This window comes from Mobula hypostoma, chromosome 1 (genome assembly GCF_963921235.1).
Source record: "Mobula hypostoma chromosome 1, sMobHyp1.1, whole genome shotgun sequence".
NCBI lineage: Eukaryota > Metazoa > Chordata > Chondrichthyes > Myliobatiformes > Myliobatidae > Mobula > Mobula hypostoma.
The window spans coordinates 51,250,274-51,275,664 of record NC_086097.1 but is presented as its reverse complement, the minus strand read 5'-3'; the positions used below and the strand labels follow the sequence as shown (position 1 = coordinate 51,275,664).

General features: G+C 41.8%; 1 protein-coding gene across 3 annotated transcripts in view; it reads left to right on the top strand.

Annotated features, from left to right (window-relative positions):
- Nucleotides 1-25,391, top strand: part of nin (ninein (GSK3B interacting protein)) — a 149,623-nt gene that overhangs the window by 81,899 nt on the left and 42,333 nt on the right. For all 3 annotated transcript variants that reach the window (XR_010018042.1, XM_063048625.1, XM_063048634.1), the window contains 9 exons: nt 2,543-2,683; nt 7,539-7,706; nt 7,858-7,994; nt 12,134-12,274; nt 14,147-14,321; nt 15,892-16,002; nt 20,650-20,739; nt 24,608-24,746; nt 25,071-25,192. Coding sequence is in view for 2 of the 3 variants with exons in the window: in XM_063048625.1 (XP_062904695.1) it covers nt 2,543-2,683; nt 7,539-7,706; nt 7,858-7,994; nt 12,134-12,274; nt 14,147-14,321; nt 15,892-16,002; nt 20,650-20,739; nt 24,608-24,746; nt 25,071-25,192 (1,224 nt within the window). In the remaining variant the exon portion in view is untranslated. The remainder of the gene's footprint in view (nt 1-2,542; nt 2,684-7,538; nt 7,707-7,857; nt 7,995-12,133; nt 12,275-14,146; nt 14,322-15,891; nt 16,003-20,649; nt 20,740-24,607; nt 24,747-25,070; nt 25,193-25,391) is intronic.

Sequence of the window (25,391 nt, the reverse complement as noted above, 5' to 3'; positions counted from 1 at the left end):
ACATCCTCAAAAAATTCAGTCAGGCTCATAAGGCACAACCTGTCCTTAACAAAGCCATGCTGACTATTCCTAATCATATTATACCTCTCCAAATGTTCATAAATCCTGCCCCTCAGGATCTCCTCCATCAACTTACCAACCACTGAAGTAAGACTCACTGGTCTGTAATTTCCTGGGCTATCTCTACTCCCTTTCTTGAATAAGGCAACAACATCTGCAACCTTGCAACCTTACAATCCTCCGGAACCTCTCCTGTCCCCACTGATGATGCAAAGATCATTGCCAGAGGCTCAGCAGTCTCCTCCCTTGCCTCCCACAGTAGCCTCTTGCCGCAGCAAACATCCATAAGAGCTAAAACTCAAAGAGAGAAACAAGTCTGTGTGATGGCAGGATTCCCACATTGCCATCCCTTCATGGTTAATGATCTCAGCGTTTCCTTCTTCACAAAACATGAAAGATAGATCCACCCAAATGAGCATGCACTTAGAGAGATAATAGAGTATGCCATCATGTTCCTGAGTTGTGCTTTGTAGATGATTGAAGATGGCTTTCAGGAGGTGAGTCACTCTGAGCAGAATACCCAGACTCTCAGCTGCTCCTTGTGACTGCTCCAGTTCAGTTTCTGATCACTTGGTGACAGTAATGCATCTGAGTAACACTGATTGTGGGCAGCGTTCTGCTATTTGATGTCAGGGTTAGAATCAGATTTCTTATGACATATTGAGAAATTTGTCCAAGCATAATGTATTGGGTATATTTTTTGGAACAATGTATCAAACAGCTTAGTTTAATTTGCCTCGCCTATTCAAACAGAGATAATTAAACAAAGAACAGTATTGGCAGAGCCTTCCCAACTGAGTAATTGATGAACTTTAAATTTTCTCTTCTAATGTCCTTTTTGGCTTAGGTGTGTAGGTTCCCCCTAGTGGTTCGTATAAATATTGCTCAGAAAGATGTACAGCACTGTACCACATTTTGGCTGCTTCAACTGACACTTTAGCATGCTGCCTTTTCAGGATAACATTGAAATATGAAGATATTTTGTTCCTTAAAGGACCTATGCACTTTCTACGGATTAGGTTCCAACATGGACTCTTCTTTTTATCACTCATTAGAAAGGGATGCAATCCATAAAGTTGTCCCATTAATTACATTCACATGAGTTTGTTTAATGGTAGCACAAGGCTTTAGCATTGAATTTATCAGTTTTCGCTTTAAGGTCACAAGTAGAAGTCAAATACGTTCATTTCAGACATTCAATGGTGCATCAGTGCTTATGCTACCCCATACTCAGAAATGGTCCTATTACATTTAAAATAATTTTTTTCAAGACTCACCCTCCTAGATGTAAATCCCCAAGCAGAGTTTAAATTGTTACTGATTCTTTTGAGGCAGTTCTTGATGATACTTAATGATTTCCTGAGGAGACTGAGGTCCTTTAACATCTGCCGGACGAGGTTGAGGATGTTCTACGAGTCTGTGATGGCCAGTGCTATCATGTTTGCTGTTGTGTGCTGGGGCAGCAGGCTGAGGGTAGCAGCCACCAACAGAATCAACAAACTCATTCATAAGGCCAGTGATGTTGTGGGGATGGAACTGGACTCTCTGACGGTGGTGTCTGAAAAGAGGATGCTGTCTAAGTGGCATGCCATCTGGGACAATGTCTCCCATCCACTACATAATGTACTGGTTGGGCACAGGAGTACATTCAGTCAGAGACTCATTCCACCGAGATGCAACACAGAGTGTCATAGGAAGTCATTCCTGCCTGTGGCCATCAAACTTTACAACTCCTCCCTTGGAGGGTCAGACACCCTGAGTCAATAGGCTGGTTCTGGACTTATTTCCTGGCATAATTTACATATTACTATTTAATTATTTATGGATTTATTACTATTTAATTATTTATGGTGCAACTGTAACGAAAACCAATTTCCTCCGGGATCAATAAAGTATGACTATGACTATCAAAGCTTTCAGGAACAATCCCTCCATTAGTCTGTTGTTGGGGCTTTTTTTTCTGGGACTGTGCTCTGATGAGTGTTCAATCTAAATAACAGCTAAGTATTTTACAGTGTCTCGGGGTAATCTTGCTACTGCATTAAAGCTCCTATGATATAATGTTATAATTTAATATCTGCTCCCAAAAGCTGTTGTAAAGGTTGCCAAGAACAATTGATCTACTTTATGATCAGAGACAGTCTGCATTAGCATTAACTGAGCAGGAAATGCATAATCTGATGAAAATTCACAATTGTATTGATGTAAATTCCAAGACAGGCTTATATAACATCTGAAAATCTGGATACTGTAATTTTGTGAGAATATACTATATTAGAAATTACTGAATGCCTTGAAAACAATTGTTTTCAATTTTCAAACAGGAGGAGAAAAAAAAGATCAGCCGTGATTGAATGGCAGAGCAGACTCGATGGGCCAGATGGCCTAATTCTGCTCCTGTGTCTTATGTTTTTGTATGGTCTGTGGGTATTTCAATGTTCATGCTAATATTTGATTTTAAGTGCTCACTTCTTTATAATAGGTCCTAGATGACATATTTCAAAATCTAGACGAAGATGGATTAATGCGTCTTGGGGATTTTCTTCATGGAATCTTAAAAAAATCAGCACCTTCTTCTGCTTCTACTCCTTACAGGCAATTAAAGAGACATCATTCCTTGCAGGTAATTGATCTACAAACAATGATGTGCTATTCTACAGACTTCACTACAGTATGCTGAAGTAGTTCACTTCTAATTTTTATTTTTATCTAAAATAGCAAAACAAAAATCATTCTCCTTGTTCATTCTGCAGTTTCCATCCATTGCGATTGGTAGAAAGTAATTCCATCAACCTTTTCAAAAATGTTCTTCAGTGCTGATAATTTTACCAAAATGTTGGCAGGCATTTCACCAAAATTATGATTACCAATGATTCCTCTTTTTTCCTGTAATTTTAATGATGCTATTGATTCTGCATTGCATGTTCCAAAGTTAAGCAAGTGGTAGATAAAGATACAAGTATGTCTCTGTTTGGCCTCTTCATGTAGGACATCAGTAGAGTAGCTCCTTAGCAGCTAGCCAGCTAGTTTAAATAACATTAGCTATGCGAATGAACGAATGACACCTGTTAAACTCACCTCAACATGTCTTTTACAGTCATTTAACCCACCATGGGCAATAGAAAGTCACTGTTGCAAACAGTGCAGTGAGCAACACTGTCGTTATTTTTGACCCCTATTAGGCAGGGGTACATTTTAGTGTAGTCTGGGGTGAAGTATGTTTTATATTTTCTTTTTTTAGAACACTCTGCCATGACACTGCAGGACACTAAACTGAACTGATGGACAATGAAAGAGAGAGAGAGAGGTCGACTGTAAAGCCCGCCCACAGAGAAAACTGATAGGTCTACTTAGCCCAAAGAAAGACCAATCAGGATTCATTCATTCATTCATTCTCTCTCTCTCTCTCTCTCTCTCTCCTCTCCGTCCCCTCTCTCCCTCCTCTCTCTCTCTCTCTCAAAAGAAAATCAATTTCCAGGATATTGTATATAATTTGCGGGCATCGGGAAGCCACTATCAATATGCGGGAGACTCCCGGAACTTCCAGGAGAGGTGGGATGTCTGGGTATTGGCACACTATTTGCATTGATACAAGCAGTAGACAACATTCCTCTCTCCAGAATATACCTTTGCTTATAGGATCAAGCCCATTGATTTCCTGCCCAAATTCCAGACCCCACATTAGTTGTTAATAAATATTAAAAGCAGCAATTACAATTAGCATACAAGAATCTGGATATTGCTTACTATCAAATTAGATATACTGTATCAAGCGGTGGCCTAGAAATTCAAAATCTGATTGTACACATGATTCATATCATAGAACATCAAACTGCACAGTCAAGCTGTGTGCTGCAGTAAACCTAAAGCCCAATATTGTATCCTAAAGTTGTGCATTTAAAAGTCATGATAATAAGATCATAAGACATAGGAGCAGAATTAAGACATTTGGCCCATTAAGTCTGCTCCATCATTCAGTCACAGCTGATCCTTTTTTCCCCTCCTCAGCCCCCTCCCCGGCTTTCCTCCTGTAACCTTTGATGCTGTGTCCAATCAAGAACCTATTCATCTCTGCCTTAAATACACCTGGCCTCCACAACTGTCTGTGGTAATAAATTCCACGTTGACCATCCTCTGGCTAAAGAAAATTCTCTTAAATGGATGCCCTCGTTGTGCCCTCTTGCCCTAGACTCCCCCACCATGTGAAACATCCTTTCCGCATTTACTCTGTCTAGGCCTTTCAACATTCGAAAGGTTTCAATGAGATCCCACCCCATCCTTCTAAATTCCAGGAAGTGTGGACCCAGAGCCATCAAATGTTCCTCGTATGATAACACCTTTCATTCCCAGAATCATCGTTGTGAACCGCCTCTGGACCCTCTCCAATGCCAGCACATCTTTTCTTAGATGAGGAGTCCAAAACTGTTCACAATACTGAAGGTGAGACCTCACCTGTGCCTTATAAAGCCTCAGCATCACATTCTTACTCTTGTCTTCTAGACCTCTTGAAATGAATGCTTACATTGCATTTGCGTTCCTCACCACCAACTCAACCTGCAAGTTAACTTTTAGGTTGTTTTGCACAAGGAATCCCAAATCCCTTTGCATCTCAGATTTTTGTATTTTCTCCCGGTTGAGAAAATAGTCTGCTCATTTATTTCTACTACCAAAGTGCATGACCATGCATTTTCCAACATTGTATTTCATTTGCCACTCTCTTACCTATTCTGATCTGTCTAAGTCCTTCTGTAGCCTACCTGTTTCCTTAACACTGCCTACCCCTCCTCCAATATTCTTGGCAATCACGCCATCTATTCCATCATCTAAATCATTGATATACAGCATAAAAAGAAGCAGTCCCAACACTGACCCCTGTGCAACACCACTAGTCACTGGCAGCCGACCTGGAAAGGATCCTTTTATTCCCACCCGCTGCCTCCTACTAATCAGCCAATGTTCTAACCATGCCAGTAACTTACCCATAATACCATGAGCTTTTAACTTGGTAAGCAGCTTCGTCTGTGGCCTTCTGTAAGTCCAAATATATAACATCCACTGCATCCCCTTTATCTATCCTATTTGTAATCTCCTCAAAGAAGTCCAATAGGTTCGTCAAGCAAGATTGTCCCTTAAGGAAACCATGCTGACTTTGTCCTATCTTGTCCTGTGTCACCAGGTACTCCATAACTTTATCCTTGACATTGACTCCAACATCTTCCCAACTGCTGAGGTCAGGCTAACTGGTCTATGATCTCCTTTCTGCTGCCTTCCTCCTTTCTTAAAAAGTGGAGTAACATTTGCAATTTTCCAGTCCTCTGGCACCATGCCCGAGTCCCATGATTTTTGAAAGATCATTACTAATTCTCCACAATCTTTTCCGCTACATCTTTCAAAACCCTAGGGTGCAATTCATTTGGTCTGGGTGACTTATGTAACCTTAGAGTACATAATATTGGGCACGTGGCCAAGTGGTTAACGCGTTCGTCTAGTGATCTGAAGGTCGCTAGTTCGAGCCTCAGTTGTGGCAGCGTGTTTGTGTCTTTGAGCAAGGCACTTAACCACACATTGCTCTAGTGTCTATGCGAGGAGTGGCGCCCCACACAGACTTCCAATCTGTGCCTCGTAAGGCATGAAAATGCCCGACGCAGGCCTCTCGTGGTCTGAGTCGACGTTCCCAGAGTACATAATCCCAACAATTCATGCACAAAAAGCGCATTGATTAAAGTTATGCCTGCTTTGGAATGCTCGCTTTTATTAGTCAAGGCATTGAGTTCAAAAGTCAAGAGATTATGTTGCAACTTTATAACCTCTGGTTAGGCCACACCTGGAGTTTTGCACAGGGTTCTGGTCGCTCCACTATAAGAGGGACGTTGAGGCTTTGGAGAGGGTGCAGAAGAGGTTTACCAGGATGCTGCCGGGTTTAGAGGGTATGTGCTATCATGAAAGACTGGATAAACCTGGGTGGTTTTCTTTGAAGCAGTGGTGGCTGAGGTCAGATCTGTTAGAGAGAGGCATAGGAACAGTGGACAGGGAGTATTCTTTTCCCAGGGTAGAAATATCTAATACCAGAGGGCACACATTGAAGGTGAAAGGGGGTAGGTTCAAAGGGGATGTGAGGGATGTGGTTGCCTGGTGTGGTGGTAGAGGCAACTACATTAAAGGCTTTTAAGAGACATTTAGAAAGGCAGAAAGGCATGTGAATATGTGGAAGATGGAGGGATATGGATGGACATTGTGTAGGTAAGAGGGATTAGTTTTTGGGTTTTTAAAAATTTACTCTTTAGCTGGTTTGGCACAACATTGTGGGCTGAAGGGCATGTTCCTGTGCTGTCCTGTTCTATGCTCTATGTACAGACATGTGAAACCTGAAGTTGTGTGGACAACTACAGGTAAGCATACCAGAAGGTAATCCAAAAGCTATGTGCACAAGTAAAGAAAAAGAACTTAGACCATTTGGTGCTTTGTACTCACCCTAACATTCACATCCCATACCTCAGCTCTGCTTTCCCACACTAACTTGATAGTTTTCAAAATCTATTAATCTGTGCCTTGAATTTACACAGCAACTGAGCCTCCACAAGAATTATTGGATAAATCTCAAAACACACACACACTCCACACACACACACACACACACACACACACACACACCACACACACACACACACACACACACACACACACTCCACACACACACACACCCCACACACACACACACCCCACACACACACACACACACACACACACACTCCACACACACACACACACCCCACACACACACACCCCACACACACACACACACCACACACACACACTCCACACACACACACACCCCACACACACACACACACACACACACACACACACTCCACACACACACACACACACCCCACACACACACACCCCACACACACACACACACACCACACACACACACCCCACACACACACACACACACACCACACACACACACCCCACACACACACACACACACACTCCAGTTCCCCATGAAATGAGGATGGGTCTGAGGCATTAGAAGCTCAGTCAGGTAGAGGAATTCTCACAATTGAACAGGATTACCTACTTGACTTCACCACCAACAGACAAAACTGCAAATTTTATTTAATTGATAGAGTGATAGGATAAGGGAAGGTATATGGGAGATATGTAGTAATACAAATTATAAGTTAGTTATTTTTGGCCCATAAATTTGAAATGACAGATAAAATGCCAGAATGATGAGGACTGATTGTAGTGTTCAGGTATAGTTTGGACAACAGAATTTGCTGATAATGTTGCCAAAAACTTACATAAGTAGTACATGTGGATCAATATTATAAATGAGCCTGAATCTGTGACTGAGTGAGTAAGAGCTTGCCTGCCCATAGGCAATCCAAGAAGGCATGTTTTGTCACCGATTCAAGTTGACATCAGATGCCGTGGCATTGTATAATTGCCTCCCTCTGTTCACGTGCAAGCCTTTCGATGAGAGTGGACGCCGCACTGCTACACCCTCTGCCATGACCAGTACAATTAGTCTTCGTCTGTTTTCGTGTTTGGATGATGGGACAGGATATACCTCAGCAGATCAGATCTTGGATGCCTGGCAAAATGAAGGAATTGAAAATGGCCTCGAAATTCTAAAGGTACGAACAGCTATCTTTTTCTGCGTGAAGACCATACCGAGATATCTTCACTTGTTTCTGTTTTCCTTTGAATGTTGCAAATATCTCACCAGTGGTGGTTGTGCGTGAGCAATCCTGCATGGCAGCTAACATAAATGATCATTGTTTACAGACCTTGGATTTTGCTCTGTATGGGAAGGTCAATCTGTCAGAATTTACCCTGGCTTTAGAGAACGAGCTCCTGATAACAAAGAATGGAATCCACCAAGCTGTTCTGGCCAGCTTCAAAAATGAGATTAGACATTTAATGTAAGTCAATTGTTTCCTTTCTAGTTCAAACAATAGAATTAAAGAATCTGTGTAGATTTATTATAATGTGTGTCTGCACCTCTTCAAGTTCATGTGCAGCTCAATAAACACATTGTTTTAGGGTAATTGAGCTTTTACTTTCTAGATATGCATGTGGGAGATATGCAGTTATACAGTTAGCAGTTAGTTATTTTTTGGCCCATAATTTTGAAATGGCAGATAAAATGCTAGAATGGTAACAAATAACAATGTCAATTTACTTTTAGGAGTATTTGATTATGCCTTAAATGCACTGCCAGGAATTTTTTCTGTGTTATGTTCAGTAAGTATTCTGTGCAGGGAGACAGTACCCCCTGATCTTGCTGCAGTTAGTTTTGAGATGTGATGTGTTGGTCAGGGCCCGCTGTCATTTATCTTCAATGTCACAGCTCATAGAAGGAGACTATACATCCCATTATTTTTGTCCCAGCAAATAAGATTTAATCAGATCGTATTTCCCAGCTCTTATCTCCAGATCAACTGCTCATCCAGATAGATACAGTTTATCTTAACTGAGGTATTTCTGCTTCCGCCACCTAATCAGACAATGAATTCCAAATGCTCAAGTCCAGAGAAATCTCTTTATTAACTGGAGTCTCTGAAGTACAAAATGGTAGCTGTAGTCACGAGACCTGTTGCGACGAGACCTGGGTGTCATTATACACCAGTCATTGAAAGTGGGCATGCAGGTACAGCAGGCGGTGAAAAAGGCAAATGGTATGCTGGCATTCATGGCAAGAGGATTCAAGTACAGGGGCAGGGAGGTACTACTGCAGTTGTACAAGGCCTTGGTGAGACCACACCTGGAGTATTGTGTGCAGTTTTGGTCCCCTAATCTGAGGAAAGACATTCTTGCCATAGAGGGAGTACAAAGAAGGTTCACCAGATTCCTGGGATGGCAGGACTTTCATATGATGAAAGACTGGATCGACCAGGCTTATACTGGTTGGAACTTAGAAGATTGAGGGGGGATCTTATTGAAACGTACAAAATCCTGAAGGGATTGGACAGGCTAGATGCAGGAAGATTGTTCCTGATGGTGGAGAAGTCCAGAACGAGGGGTCACAGTTTGAGGATGAAGGGGAAGCCTTTTAGGACCGAGATGAGGAAAAACTTCTTCACACAGAGAGTGGTGAATCTGTGGAATTCTCTTCCACAGGAAACAGTTGAGGCCAGTTCATTGGCTATATTTAAGAGGGAGTTAGATATGGCCCTTGTGGCTAAAGGGATCAGTGGGTATGGAGAGAAGGCAGGTACAGGGTTCTGAGTTGGATGATCAGCCATGATCATTCTGAATGGTGGTGCAGGCTTGAAGGGCCAAATGGCCTACTCCTGCACCTATTTTCTATGTTTCTATGTTTCTATGTCACTAGACGCCAACCACCTGAAGAATCACCATCGATCAGAATCTTAACCAGACAAAGCACTCCATTTGCACATGTGCCAGCTCCAAGCACTACCAAAAACACTTGAAATCATGCAGCACCGCATTTGGCTGATAGCTGCCACCATAGGCACTCATCTGCCCTGTCCTGTGGCTGTCCAATGTACTACCTACAAAATGTACTACAGCAGTTCACTCATTCATCCACACTTTCTCAACCTCTAGTTTCTACGAGCTACAAACCCCATTTCCAGAAAAGTTGGGATATTTTCCAAAATGCAATAAAAACAAAAATCTGTGATATGTTAATTCATGTGAACCTTTATTTAACTGACAAAAGTACAAAGAAAAGATTTTCAATAGTTTTACTGACCAACTTAATTGTATTTTGTAAATATACACAAATTTAGAATTTGATGGCTGCAACACACTCAACAGAAGTTGGGACAGAGGCATGTTTACCATTGTGTTACATCACCTTTCCTTTTAATAACACTTTTTAATCGTTTTGGAACTGAGGATACTAATTGTAGTAGATTTGCAATTGGAAATTTTGTCCATTCTTGCTTGATATATGACTTCAGCTGCTCAACAGTCCATGGTCTCCATTGTCTGATTCTCCTCTTCATGATGCGCCATACATTTTCAATAGGGATAGATCTGGACTGGCAGCAGGCCAGTCAAGCACACGCTCTCTGTGTCTACAAAGCCACGCTGTTGTAGCCCGTGCAGATTGTGGACTGGCATTGTCCTGGTGAAATAAGCATGGACGTCCCGGGAAGAGACGTCGCCTTGATGGCAACATATGTCTCTCTAAAATCCTAATATATGCCTCAGAGTCGATGGTACCTTCACATACATGCAACTCACCCATGCCGTGGGCACTGATGCACCCCCATACCATCACAGATGCTGGCTTTTGCACCTTTTGCTGATAACAATCTGGATGGTCGTTTTCATCTTTGGCACGGAGAACTCGACGCCCGTTTTTTTCCGAAAACTAGCTGAAATGTGGACTCATCTAACCACAGCACACGGTTCCAGAGTCTTTTGGTCCATCTGAGATGAGCTCGGGCCCAGAGAACTCGCCGGCATTTCTGCATAGAGTTGATGTATGGCTTCCTCCTTGCGTAATACAGTTTCAAGTTGCGTTTCTGGATGCAACGACGGACTGTGTTGAGTGACAATGGTTTTCCGAAGTACTCCCAAGCCCAGGTGGCTATAATTGTCACAGTAGCATGACGGTTTCTTAAGCAGTGCCGCCTGAGGGTTCAAAGATCACACGCATTCAACAGTGGTTTCCGACCTTGCCCTTTACGCACTGAGATGTCTCTGAATACTCTGAATCTTTTCACAATATTATGTACTGTAGATGTTGAAAGACCTAAATTCTCTGCAATCTTGCGTTGAGAAATATTCCTTTTGAATTGACTGACAATTTTCTCACGAATTTTGGCACAAAGGGGTGAGCCACGACCCATCCTTGCTTGCAAAGACTGAGCCTTTGATAGACACTACTTTTATACCCGGTCATGATACCTCACCTGCTACCAATTAGCCTGCTTAATGTGGAGTCTTCCAAACCGGTGTTACTTGAATATTCTGTGCATTTTTCAATCTTATTTTAACTCTGTCCCAACTTTTGTTGAGTGTGTTGCAGCCATCAGATTCTAAATTTGTGTATATCTACAAATTACAATTAAGTTGGTCAGTAAAACTATTGAAAATCTTTTCTTTGTACTTTTGTCAGTTAAATAAAGGTTCACGTGAATTAACATACCACAGATTTTTGTTTTTATTGCATTTTGGAAAATATCCCGACTTTTCTGGAAATGGGGTTTGTAGATGGACAAGGGTAACTGCCCAAAGGGATGCCACAGTCTACATGCATGTCAGAAGGTTAAATTTATTACCCTCATATTCTGGAATTCGATGGCCAAATTCTGGAGAATGAAGACTCAAGGCCTGACCAGTCCCTGGGGTTGGAGGAGTGAGTGTGTGTGTGTGTGTGTGTGTGTGTGTGTGTGTGTGTGTGTGTAAAGTTGCTTGCTCTGCAGCTTTTGTTTTGTTGCATGCGTTCTGTGTTGTTCTGCTGAGCAATGTGGGCGTGCCACGTTTGTGCTGGAATGTGTGGCGACACTGGCGGACTGCCTCCAGTACATCGTTAGGTGTGTTGATTGTTAATGCAAATGACGAATTTCACTGCATGTTTCTATGTACATTTGACAAATGTATTAGTCTGATCTGATTCTTCAAAGTTGAGGCAATGTTCATAGAGCTGGAAGCAGAATTACTGCCCCAATCTCTGTAATCTTTGAAAATGTCCTTGTATGACAATATGATATTTTTCCCTATTGACAATGTAATAGTAGAGGGCAAACATGTCCTATTTTGTATTGTCGTTTGAACAGAGCTCTGTAATGCAAGATACAGGGAAATCCTACACACAATGTCTGTCTCCTGACCTATAAGTGAACAAAGCACCATGTTCACAAAATCCAACTGTAAATAAATGAATATGTAATAATATAAGACTGTGATCACTCATCTCAGTAAAACAAATTTCTTTGTTAAATATAGCAAAATGAAGTATATCATGTATAAACAACTCCATTAATTCCATAAAATCATTCTTCCTTTCTGTAAAATGATTTTTGCCTCAAAGTTCAAAAATCAAACTCATTTTAATAAACAACTGCCAATTACTTTTTTTTAGGGAACGTGTTGATCAAGTTTTAAGAGAAAAAGAAAAACTCCGAACAGATTTAGAAAAAGCTGAGAAGTTGAAAAACCTAATGGCTTCAGAGGTGGACGACCGCCATGCTGCTATCGAACATCTCAATGAATGCAATCTCCGGTATTTGACGTCTTCATGTCTCTGTCACATGAATATAATGGATTAAAATCTCTAACAAGATAATAAATGGATTATGGCATGGCTTCACCATCTAAACTTTCTAATCTATGATGCTCTTTGATTTATAATAATTTCAGTTACAGCAAACAATTGTTTTTTCGAATGAACTCTTCTCAGGCTTCCAGTCGGGTACAGGTATCGATTACAACCGACATTTCAATGACAAACTCTGCCATCTTCATCAGGGATGATGCCTGGGCATGAGTAGTCCAGTGGTATTTATACCCCCCGTCGTCCGTCCCTCCTGATTGGTTAGTCCTCATCCAATCAGGTTTCCACTGTCCCACCTTGCTTTCTATCGAATTTCAGTTCTAACTTAGAGCGAGACTTTCGTCTTTGCTAAAATTCTTTTCCTTTAGATTTATCTCAATGGCTTCCTTCACCAGGTGGTCCCAAAAGCGCAGTACAGTAGTTTGGGTTACCCGGAGAAATCGGCAGTAGCAGAACATTGCATTCATAGTGGCAAAGGATTCACTTTGACAGCACAAAACCACAGTGTCGCACCAATGACAATGGCCTGGTAAAGGAAATCATTGAAAAAACAGCACAAACGAATACAACTGGACTAAACCTGCTGAAGCACCTTCAATAACTCCAAAAGACTGAAGTTGGGTAAAATACTGAAAGGCTTTTATTCGCTGTACAATACGACCACCATGGTGAGTGTCTGCCCCCAGACTGAGGGGGAGGGGCAAGGCGAAATCACCTTTATTCAGGGCTCTGTGGGAGGAGCCACAGGGGCAGTCAGCAGAGGGGCGTTTCCAGACAGTTTACCCAGTTACAACATACATATGGTTTACCACACCTGCTTGGACATCATCCCTGATGAAGATGGCAGATTTTGTTATTGAAACGTTAGTTAAAATTGATACTTGTACCTGGCTGGAAGCCCGAGAAGAGTCCATTTGTCATATTCGCCAGGAAGGCACTAGATCCTTTTTAAAATTGGATTTTGACTAATCTTAAGAAGTATATCAGTTACAATAGTCTGTGGAATCCAGAATGAGTTTACGATAAGACAATCTGTCTGATTCTGTCTTGCCACTGGATCCAGATGGGAATTGGGAATAGAGAATGAGGCTGACGCTGCGCAACTCTCCCTCACTTAAATCCAAGTCATGCGCTAGTCTCAACACCATCAATAATGGTGTCGAGGTCCTCATCGACGTCGACGATGGACAAACAACAACGATAAGACAATCTGAACTATGTTTTACGTACAGGAAAAGAATTTTAAAATTTTAATTTGAGTAAGTGTTTCCATAAGGTTTCCATTTAGTGTTAGACCTTTGAGAAGCAAAGTATAACACTAACATAAAGAAAATGGAAAATCTGCCATCAATGGTTGAAACTACAATTTTTCTGACCAGCCATCAGATGATATTCTACAAAATGCCTCCAGTATTGTTTTTTGCATATACATGGGAGTGAGGAAAACAAATGTCTGATTGGAGCAGCATGTAACAAAAGTTTCTTCCCCCTTTCTTTCTTGTCCTGATGAAGAGTCTTGGCAAGAAATGTCAATTGTGTATTCCTCTCCAGACATGCTGCCTAAGCTGCTGAGTTCTAACAGCGGTTTGTGTGTGTTACTCTGGATTTCCAGCATCTGCAGAATCTCTGGTGTTTATGTAACAAAAGCTCTCAGGAAAGCTCTTAAAGTGCTACTGAGAGAAGCCAGTTTCAAAGTTCAGCATGTAAATAGGTCTCTGCATTTTGCGAATGTCTAAAAGTGCTCTAGCATTCTATAACACCTGAATGCAAACAAAAAAACAGAGTGCCCTTACTTGTATTGTTGTCTTCTTGTCTGTTCAGTAAATTGGAGCAAGAATACAAGAACCGTCTCGCTGCTCTGAAGACAGATCTAACCAAAGAAAAAGACCAGATTTTTCATCAGGCCAATAAGCAAAGAATAGAACTTGAAAAAGAGGTTGAAAAAGTGAAAGCAGAGGAAGGATACATCAGGGACCGACTTACACTAGCACTAAAGGTGAAGCTTTTTTTTTAATGATTCCTGTTTCAGAGAAGCACTTTAGAATTTCTGCCTCTCAGGTTGTATGACAAAGCACTACATTTCAGCCACACCAAATAGCCAAGGCCAACTGCTTGAACTGAAGTTGTTCAGAAATACTGAGAAACATTGTAACACACACAAAATGCTGGTGGATCACATCAGGCCAGGCAGCATCTATTGGAAGAGGTACAGTTGACGTTTCGGGCCGAGAAACGTCAACTGTACCTCTTCCAAGAGATGCTGCCTGGCCTGCTGCGCTCCACCAGCATTTTGTGTGTGTTGCTTGGATTTCCAGCATCTGCAGAATTCCTCGTGTTTGCGCTGAGAAACATTGTATTAGGTTTCTTTTTGTTCATGTGCAGACAGTAGATTCTGCAGATCTTTATCCCCTGTGAGACATCTTTAAACTCTGGCCTCCCTGAAGTCTAGCAACATTGGGAGTAAATTCAGAATTTTATATCGTTCATTCAAATTGTCTTCCCCATCGTTCTCTGTAGTCTGGCATATGGCATCGAAATAGCCCACAGAACATTGCTGAAAATCAAATAGCAGTTGACACTGACTCTACACTCCTCCTGTTTTATTCTCCCAACATTCCCATCAGTTTCCCCACCCTGCACATTCTACCAGTCAACACACAAAGGGTAATTTGAGGTGATGGATTAGCCCACCAGTCTACATATCTTAGTGATGTGAGAGGAAACCAGAGCACCCAGAAGTCCATATGCTAGAAACTCCACACAGACTGCACTGTTAGTCATGGTTGTACCTGAGTTATTGGAGAGGTGAGGAAGTAACTCGACCAGCCGTGTTACTCTGCTGCCTGGGTGTGAATGCGAAGGAGCTCACTGTAGATTTACCTCCAGAAAGAAGACTGTAATCTTTCACAAGAGGTAGGAAAAGCCTATAAGCATTTTCACACATATGCTTCAAAGTTCAAAGTAAATTTATTATTGAAGTATGTACAGTATATGTCACCATATACTGCCCTGAGATTCATTTTCTTGCATGTGTTCAGAGTAGAACAAAGAAATGCAAGGGAATCAGTGAAAAGCTACACACAAAGTCTGACAAGCAATCTCTATGCAAAACTGTGCAAATGCAAAATAAAAACAAATAATAATAATAGTAATAAGTGAATGATACTGAGGACATGAGTATGAGTGGTGCACTGTTAACTAGAGTATACAGAAATTAACATCTTACACAATGTGACGTGTGTAGGCAATTGATAGAATATGGGTGGGGAGAACAAAATATCATTGTTAACAGGTGCTTGATGGTCAGCATGGACTGATGATATATTTCATCTACAATAAAAAGAACATCAAATTCTTTAACATTAAAGTTAATTTAATATTTTCCTGACCACATCAATTATGTATCATAATTTCTCAGTTTTGAATTTAAATACTGAACATCCTCACAAAGCTAACACAATCTTTCACTTTGTGCTTTTCGTTGTTTATTAAGATGTTCTTTCTGAAAATCTGTCTGAACATCAATGATCTCTGCTTCGCCTTATATGGCTTTTCATGTCTTAAAGGAAAACAGTCGGCTAGAGAGAGAGCTTTTAGAAAATTCGGAGAAGCTGTTTGAATCTGAGAAACTAGCAAAGAAGCTGCAAAACAATCTGGACACCATTTTGAAAGATAAGGTAATTGGACAAGATTTGTCTGAGCCCATTTTTGGAGAAATGCAGAACTGAATGTGTGTTACATTAGTTACTTATAAGTTTTCCCTATCAGCCAATAAGTTTTTATGCCACCAACCTACCCATTCTGACACCTACTCATCTCTCCCCCACACTGTCCTGACCCATCTATCAACTTGCTTGACTTCTTAATCCTGTCCAGTTACACCATGTCCGGGAAGGCAAAATCTCTACTGTCCTCTCACCCCAACTCTATTGAGCTGCTGGATTACCCAACCCAAGTGATGATTACACACCAACTTCCTCCACTAATTCGCATTAACTTATCCCCATAAATGTATCCCCATTCCAGCTACCCCTTTTCTCCTTGACTGATGCCAATCCTTCCCTCATCCTGGCTTTTCCTTGACCACCCACTTAAAATTCCTACCCATAAACTTTATTCCTGGTTCATGGTAGCCAACCCCTCCCTCTGCATATTCCTGAACATTGAGGCTTCTTGCAATCAGTAAATCCCACACTCCGATTGACCTTCTGGTCCAGTTATGGTTAGTAAGGACGTCGAAGAATACGGGGAGAAGGCAGCAGAATGGGGTTGAGAGGGATAATAAATTAGATATGATGGAATGGCGGAGCAGACTCGATGGGCTGAATGGCCTAATTCTGTTCCTATGTCTAGTTGTCAACCCCCTCCTCTTATTGAACCTCAATCTTTTCTGTCATCTACTCCTATGCAAGGCTCTCTTGGCTTCCCACAAAACCTATCCACCACACCCCTTTCCTCAACAAAGTCTAGACCCCAACTACACATTTTGCTTTGTGCTTCACCTGATTCGTGTAGTATCTGTTCAGTAAGACCCATCAATCTGCAATATTCAATTTCCAGCATTTTTTTGTGGGAAGAAGAAATGTTCCTTTTGTGAATAGAAGTTTGAATAGAAACATAGAAAACCTACAGCACAATACAGGCCCTTTGGCCCTCAAAGTTGTGCCGAACATGTCCCTACCTCAGAAATTACAAGGCTTACCCATAGCGCTCTATTTTTCTAAGTTCTATGTACCTATCCAAAAGTCTCTTAAAAGACCCTATCGTTTCCGCCTCCACCACCGTTGCCAGCAGCCCATTCCATGCACTCACCACTCCCTGAGTAAAAAACTTACCCCTGACATCTCCTCTGTACCTACTCCCTAGCATCTTAAACCTGTGTCCTCTTGTGGCAACCACTTCAGCCCTGGGAAAAAACCTCTGACTATCCACACGATCAATGCCTTTCATCATCTTATACACCTCTATCAGGTCACCTCTCATCCTCCGTTGCTAAGGAGAAAAGGCGGAGTTCACGCAACCTGTTTTCATAAGGCATTCTCCCCAATCCAGGCAACATCCTTGTAAATCTCCTCTGCACCCTTCTTATGGCTTCCACATCCTTCCTGTAGTGAGGCGACCAGAACTGAGCACAGTCCTCCAAGTGGGGTCTGACTAGGGTCCTATATAGCTGCAACATTACCTCTCGGCTCCTAAACTCAATTCCACGATTGATGAAGGCCAATACACCGTATGCCTTCTTAACCACAAAGTCAACCTGCGCAGCTGCATTGAGTGTCCTATGGACTCGGACCCCAACATCCCTCTGACCCTCCACACTGCCAAGAGTCTTACCATTAATACTATATTCTGCCAAAATACTTGACCTACCAAAATGAACCACTTCACACTTAATCTGGGTTGAACTCCATCTGCCACTTCTCAGCCCAGTTTTGCATCCTATCGATGTCCTGCTGTAACCTCTGACAGCCCTCCACACTATCCACAACACCTCCAACCTTTGTGTCATCAGCAAACTTACTAACCCATCCCTCCACTTCCACATCCAGGTCATTTATAACAGGGGTCCCCAACCTTTTTTGCACCGCGGACCGGTTTAATATTGACAATATTCTTGCGGACCAGCCGACTTTGGTAGGCGGGGGTGGTGTTCAAGTAGGGTTAAACTCACCTCAACATGTCTTTTACAGTTAGGGTTGCCAACTTCCTCACTCCCAAAAAGGGACAAAAGTAGCAGTCAAATCTCAGGACACTTTACCCCAGGAAAAACTACCATGACCATGAAGCCTTGCATGGGTACCTGTGTGCGCATGCGCGTACGTGCCAATTTTTTCCCCCACAAATCGGTTTTGCCTTCATCTTCCCAACTATACTGTACATACATTATTTCTACTTTATATAGGCTGTGTATTTATCATATCATTCCTGCTTTTACTATATGTTAGTGTTATTTTCGGTTTTATGTGTTATTTGGTATGATTTGGTAGGGTTTTTTTGGGTCTGGGAACGCTCAAAAATTTTTCCCATATAAATTAATGGTAATTTTTTCTTGGCTTCACGCCATTTCAGCACGAAAGGCTTCATAGGGACACTCTCAATTAGCGGGGGAAATATGGGTCAAGCCGATTTAGCCCAATATATGGGATGTCCCGCAAATACGGGATAGTTGGCAACTCTATGTTCAAGTTCAACAGTGCGTGACAGGGAATGGGGAAAAGGTGTAGCTGACTCGTATCGTTTCCTCACGGCCCAGTAGCACATGCTTTGCGGCCCCGCACCGGTCCGTGGCCCGGTGTTTGGGGACCACTGATTTATAAAAATCGTGAAGAGTAAGGGTCCCAGAACAGATCCCTGAGGCACACCACTGGTCACCAACCTCCATGCAGAATATGACCCGTCTACAACCACTCTTTGCCTTCTGTGGGCAAGCCAGTTCTGGATCCAAAAAGCAGAGTCCCCTTGGATCCAATACCTCCTTACTTTCTCAATAAGCCTTGCATGGGGTACCTTGTCAAATGCCTTGCTGAAATCCACATACACTACATCTACTGCTCTACCTTCATCAATGTGTTTAGTCACATCTTCAAAAAACTCAATCAGGCTCATGAGGCACGATCAGCCCTTGACAAAAAGCCATGCTGACTCTTCCTAATCATATTATACCTCTCCAAATGTTCATAAATCCTGCCTCTCAGAATTTTCTCCATCAACTTACCAACCACTGAAGTAAGACTCACAGGCCTATAATGTCCTGGGCTATCTCTACTCCCTTTCTTGAATAAAGAAACAACATCCGCAACCCTCCAATCCTCTGGAACCTCTCCCGTCCCCGTTGATGATTCAAAGATCATCGCCAGAGGCTCAGCAATCTCCTCCCTCACTTCCCACAGTGGCCTGGGGTATATTTCGTCTGGTCCCAGTGACTTATCCAATTTGATGCTTTCCAAAAGCTCCAGCACATCCTCTTTCTTAATATCTACATGCTCAAGCTTTTCAGTCTGCTGCAATTCAGCACTACAATCACCAAGATCCTTTTCCATAGTGAATACTGAAATAAAGTATTCATTAAGTACCTCTGCTATTTCCTCCGGTTCCATACACACTTCCCCACTGTCACACTTGATTGGTCCTATTCTTTTACGTCTTATCCTCTTGCTGTTCACATACTTGTAGAATGCCTTGGGTTTTCCTTAATCCTGCTCACCAAGGCTTTCTCATGGCCCCATCTGGCTCTCCTAATTTCCTTCTTAAGCTCCTTCCTATTAGCTTATAATTTTCTAGACCTCTAACATTACCTAGCTGTCTGAACCTTTTGTAAGCTTTTCTTTTCTTCTTGACTAGATTTATTACAGTCTTTGTATGCCACGGTTCCTGTATCCTACCATAACTTCCCTGTCTCATTGGAACGTACCTATGCAGAACTCCACACAAATATCCCCTTAACATTTGCCACATTTCTCCCTACTTTTCCCTGAAAACATCTGTACCCAATTTAAGCTTCCAATTTCCTGCCTGATAGCCTCATAATTCCCCTTCCTCCAATTAAACTCTTTTCTAACTTGTCTGTTCCTATCTCTCTCCAATGCTATTGTAAAGGAGATAGAAGTATGTTCACTATCTCCAGAATGCTCTCCTACTGAGAGATCTGACACCTGACCAGGTTCATTTCCCAATGCCAGATCAAGTACAGTCTCTCCTCTTGTACGCTTATCTACATATTGTGTCAAGAAACCTTCCTGAACACATCTAACAAACTCCACCCCATCTAAACCCCTGGCTCTAGGGAGATGGCAGTTGATATTTGGGAAATTAAAATCCCCCATAACGACAACTCTGTTATTATTACACCTTTCCAGGATCTGTTTCCCTACCTGCTCCTCGATATCCCTGTTAATATTGGGCAGCCCTATAAAAAACACCCAGTAAATTTATTGACCCCTTCCTGTTCCTAACCTCCAACCACAGACTCTGTAGCCGTGACACTATCTCTGATCAACAATGCCACGCCCCCGCCTCTTTTGCCTCCCTCCCTGTCCTTTCTGAAACATCTAAAACCCAGCACTTGAAGTCACCATTCCTGTCCCTGAGCCATCCAAGTCTCTGTAATGGCCACCACATCATAGTTCCAAGATGTGGTTTACTTGCGATATTAATATCTCAGGTAAAGTAGGTTTACTTGAGATATTAAATGAACCTTGCAATAAAAGTCTGGAGTATATTCAACAAAAATGGAAGTGTTAGTGAAAGCTGTGCACATGTGTAAAAAGATGGATTCAATTTTTAAATTATATTAGAAATGATATATTCTCATCTCTTGTCAACAGTTTGGAGACCTTGATCCAACAACTGCTGAATTCTTCTTGCATGAGGAAAGATTTGCACGAATGCGAAAAGAATATGAACAGCAATTTAGAGTAAGTAATATAGGAATTGGACTTGATGAAGAACAATGTTAGTTTGCAAACTAAACCAGAGAAGATGTAACTAGATACATGAGCTGACAAAGCATTATATACCATTCTGTGGATTTGTCGTATTGTTTCTGTAGTATTTAAGCATGATTTTCTTGTGTTTCTCAAAAAGGTCTATCATTTCATCTTCGGTGATGGTCATGGTTAATGATGCTGAACTCTTGGCATAGTATTTCTTTTTGGAATGACTGTAATAGAACTAAGTTTTGGAAGCTGTATAGAAGGCAGAGCTTCTGCTATACTGAGTGATACATGTTCCCAGGCAGAGATGCGTTGCTGGGGAAAATTGAATTGCTTTTAACCACAACATGAAGTTTCATTTCCATAGCCTTTTCAATGTCTCAAAATGTCCCATTTAGTTTTACTGAAGCATTTAATAAACAAGCTTTACAGAGATGGAAGCTTTCAGGGCTGGTGATGCAATTTTTGGTCAAAGGAGAGATTATAAAAGTATCTGATAGAGAACAAGAAAGACTCATGGGAAAAAAATTAAGAACATAGGCCCTTGCCAGATGAGTGCACTTTGGAGTGATTAAATTGAATTGCAATGAGTCTTGTAATTCTACTTAACATAGCAACCACTTTGCTCACAGCAAGATAATAAAACATCAAAGGGATAGTTGATCATTAATATGTTTATCATTAATGGTTGGGGCAGTAAAATTTTAAAATGCTGAGAGGACTTCCTGTCTTAATTCAAATAATATCATGGAATCTTGTTACAACTGGAGATTAAAGCTCCAGAATAACAGTTGTCAAATTGTTTGCAAAAGTTCACAAAACTTCTTGCCAAATAATGTCTTGCCAAAGGGTTTTGGGCCGAAATGTCGACTGTGCTTTTTGTTTCTAGGTGCTGCCTGGCCTGCTGAGTTCCTCCAGTATTACGTGTGTTGCCAAATAGTGTGTTGGAAAGAGACTTTGATCCATATTTTATTAATGTTATAAACAAAGTGAACAGAGTCCTTCCACAGATGCAGACTGGAGAGCATCCTAACATGCTGTATTACTGTGTGGCATGAAAACTGGACTGCAGACAGGGAGGCTCTACAACCGGTAGTTATAATTTCTCAACACATCGCTGGCACCAGACTACCCACCATCAGTGACCTATAAGACCATAAGATATAGGAGCAGAACTCGGCATTAGGCTCTCTGCCATTTCATCATGGCTTATTCGATTTCCCTCTCAGCTCCACTCTCCTGCCTTCTCCCTGTATCCTTTCGTGCCCTGACCAGTCAAGAATCTATCAATCTCTACCTTAAGTATACTCAATGACTTGGTCTCCACAGCCACCTGTGGCAACGAATTCCACAGACGCTGGCTAAGGAAATTCCTCCTCATCTCCGTTCTAAAAGGACGCCCCTCTATTCTGAGGCTGTGTCCTCTGGCCTTAGACTCACCGACCATAGGAAACATCCTCTCCATATCCAGTCTATCAAGGTTTTTCACCATTCGACAGGTTTCAGTGAGGTCATCCCTCATTCTTCTGAGTTCCAGTGAGTGGAGGTCCAGACCCATCAAATGCTCCTCATATGATATCTATGGAAAGGTGCCAGAAAAGGGCCAGGGACATCATGAAGGATCCCACCCATCCTGCTCATGGACTGTTTGTCCCACTCCCATCATGAGGAGGCTATGTAGCATCCACGCCAGGACCACCAGACTCAAAAACAGTTACTTTCCCCAAGCAATAAGGCTGATCGACACCTCCACCCACTAACCCACCCCTCCACTACTTTATCATTTCCTGTCAGAGTCATCTTATGTACAGACTCTCCTGTGCTTAGTATGGGCATACAATCAATCTGTGTGTATGAGCCATCTTATGTATTCATATTTATTGTGTTTTTCTTTATCTTTTATTTTTTAGTTCTTTATCTTAGTATGTTTTTTTGTGCTGCAGTGGATCAGTAATTCTTACTTCGTTTTCCCTTGCACTTGTGTCCTGGAAATGACATTAAATTTTCTTGAATCTTGAGGCACAGTGTTACAGAGATATGGCATGAAAACAGAATCTTCAGCCCACTGTAACCCTCTCACCAGGGCTCGTAGACAGACTTGGCTCATCAGCTAACTCTGCTGACAGCTAGTGAGGAGGCCAGCTTCCCTAAACAGTTTATATCTGGGGTCAGTATGATATGGGGTTTAACCAAACAACTTCAATCTGAGCAGCTGCTGTGTAAATATGCCCATACACAGTTATCGGTAGCCCATAGATGACAGATCGTGCACCAGCATAAAATTACAAAGAACGTATATTTACAAAATTTTCAACTTTAACAAATTACAGAAAAAGAAAAGAAAAATGAAAGAGCCCATTACAATTAAACCACTCGAAGATGCACTTAACGTTGGCACTTATACTGGAGTAGTTGGGGGAGTATCTCTTTACTCACGCACTGGACCCACAGACTGTGTGAAAGCACCCACCACATTCCAACCTCCCCTCAAAGACCATCGTGAATGAACTGACTCTCTCAGGGCTATAGACCCTGCCTCCTTGGAGCCATTCATCTGCACAAAACAGTTCTTGCAATGGGGACTCTCCCTCCAACCCACATTCTGGGGGTCCATCTTCCCTTGTGCCATGCTCTGCAGCTCCCACCAAAAGACCCAAAATCAGACTACTGTCCTTCAGAAAACTCTTTCCCACAGTTCTCTAGAACTTTCTGTCATGGCACACTGCTTTTACAGAAAACTGCTAATTTAAACTATCTCACAGCACAGCAGTAGAAATCTTAACCAGGGCATTACATAGAACATAGAAATCTACAGCAAATTACAGGCCTTTCGGCCTACAATGTTGTGCTGACTCTGTAACCTACTCTAGAGACTGCCTAGAAATTCCCTACTGCATACCTACCTAAGAGTCTCTTAAAAGACCCTATAGTATCCACCTTTACCACTGTCACTGGCAGTGCATTCCACGCACCCACCACTCTCTGTGTGAAAAACTTACCTCTGACATGCCCCTGGTACCTCCTTCCAAGCACCTTAAAACTATGCCCTCTCGTGTCAGCCATTTCAGCCCTGGGAAGAAGTCTTTGGCTATCCACACAATCAATGCCTCTCATCATCTTAAACACCTCTATCAGATCACTTCTCATCCTCCGTCACTCCAAGGAGGAAAGGCCAAGTGCACTCAACCTATTCTCATAAGGTATGCCCTCCAATCCAGGCAACTTCCTTGTAAATCTCCTCTGCACTCTCTCTATAGTATCCACATCCTTCCTGTAGTGAGGTGACCAGAACTCAACACAGCACACCACCAAATCTGCACTGACCAGCCACATATCTCACTAATCCAATATTAGTCCCATTTTTAATTTTCCCCACTATTCTACAATTCTCTAGGGATAACATATAGTGGCCAGTTAATGTACCAGCCCAGGTGTATGTGGGATGTGGGAGGAAATCGGAGTGCCCTGAGGAAAATCACTCAGTTACAGGGAGAATATGCAACTTCCACACACACTGCACTCCAAGTCAGGATTAAAGCCAGGTCTCTATTGCTGTCAGGCAGTGCTACTACTAGTTGTACCAGTGTGCTTCCCCAAATGAGCCAAGCTCTGAAGATCAAAACAAATAAGGAAACCTATTTGTACGCTCATTTAGCTTCTAAAGAACTGGTTATAAATTATCACTTGCAGTTTGGGAATAGATAGTGTTACCGAGGGGCAAATAAAAACTAATTTGAAAAGAAGTTTTTGTTTAAAAAAACAAATGTTGATTTCTTCATAGTTAGAATCTCAAAGTATGTTCACCACTGTGAAATGAGAGATACACATTTCTTTTATGTGTTTAATGTAGGAGCTCCAGGACCGGATTGATGAGCTCCAATCAGAATTACAAGCATATCAGACACAAGGGAAAAGTTTTAAACAGTTGCTAAGAAGTTCTTTGTCTGAGGAAATGGACAGCAAGAATGATATAGGAGACTATGATCAAGGTACAGTGCCAAGCTTAGGGAGACTTTTTGAAGTCAGTTTGGCTTCTTCCATTTTCTTTATTTTAGCCACATATTAATGATCTAAGGAAGTACTGTAGTGACCTAATTTTTCATGTAAGTAATAATAGTTCTGGTTCAGTTAAAGTTCTTTGTTGTCATTCAATCATGTTAATGTGGAACCACGAGTACTCTCGTGTTGTTTATCACTGTCCTGAACTCATCTAGGAATTTTCACTTTAAACCAATCCTTTTGTGTAAGGACAGGAAACTAATAATAATATCAAATTAGGCTGCCTTGCCAAATCCTGTCTCTGTCTTTTTCAGCTTTTGATCCCGAGGAAAGCAATCCACTAAACATGAGTTTGGAAGCAGAAATGGCCATTGAACAAATTAAAGAACAACATCAACAGGCAGTTCATAATTTGAAGGCTGAATTAGAAGCAAAGGCAAGTGAACTACTAGTTATTGAGAATATACATCAAAGTTGCTGGTGAACGCAGCAGGCCAAGCAGCATCTATAGGAAGAGGCGCAGTCGACGTTTCAGGCCGAGACCCTTCGTCAGGACTAACTGAAGGAAGTCCTGACGAAGGGTCTCGGCCTGAAACGTCGACTGCGCCTCTTCCTATAGATGCTGCTTGGCCTGC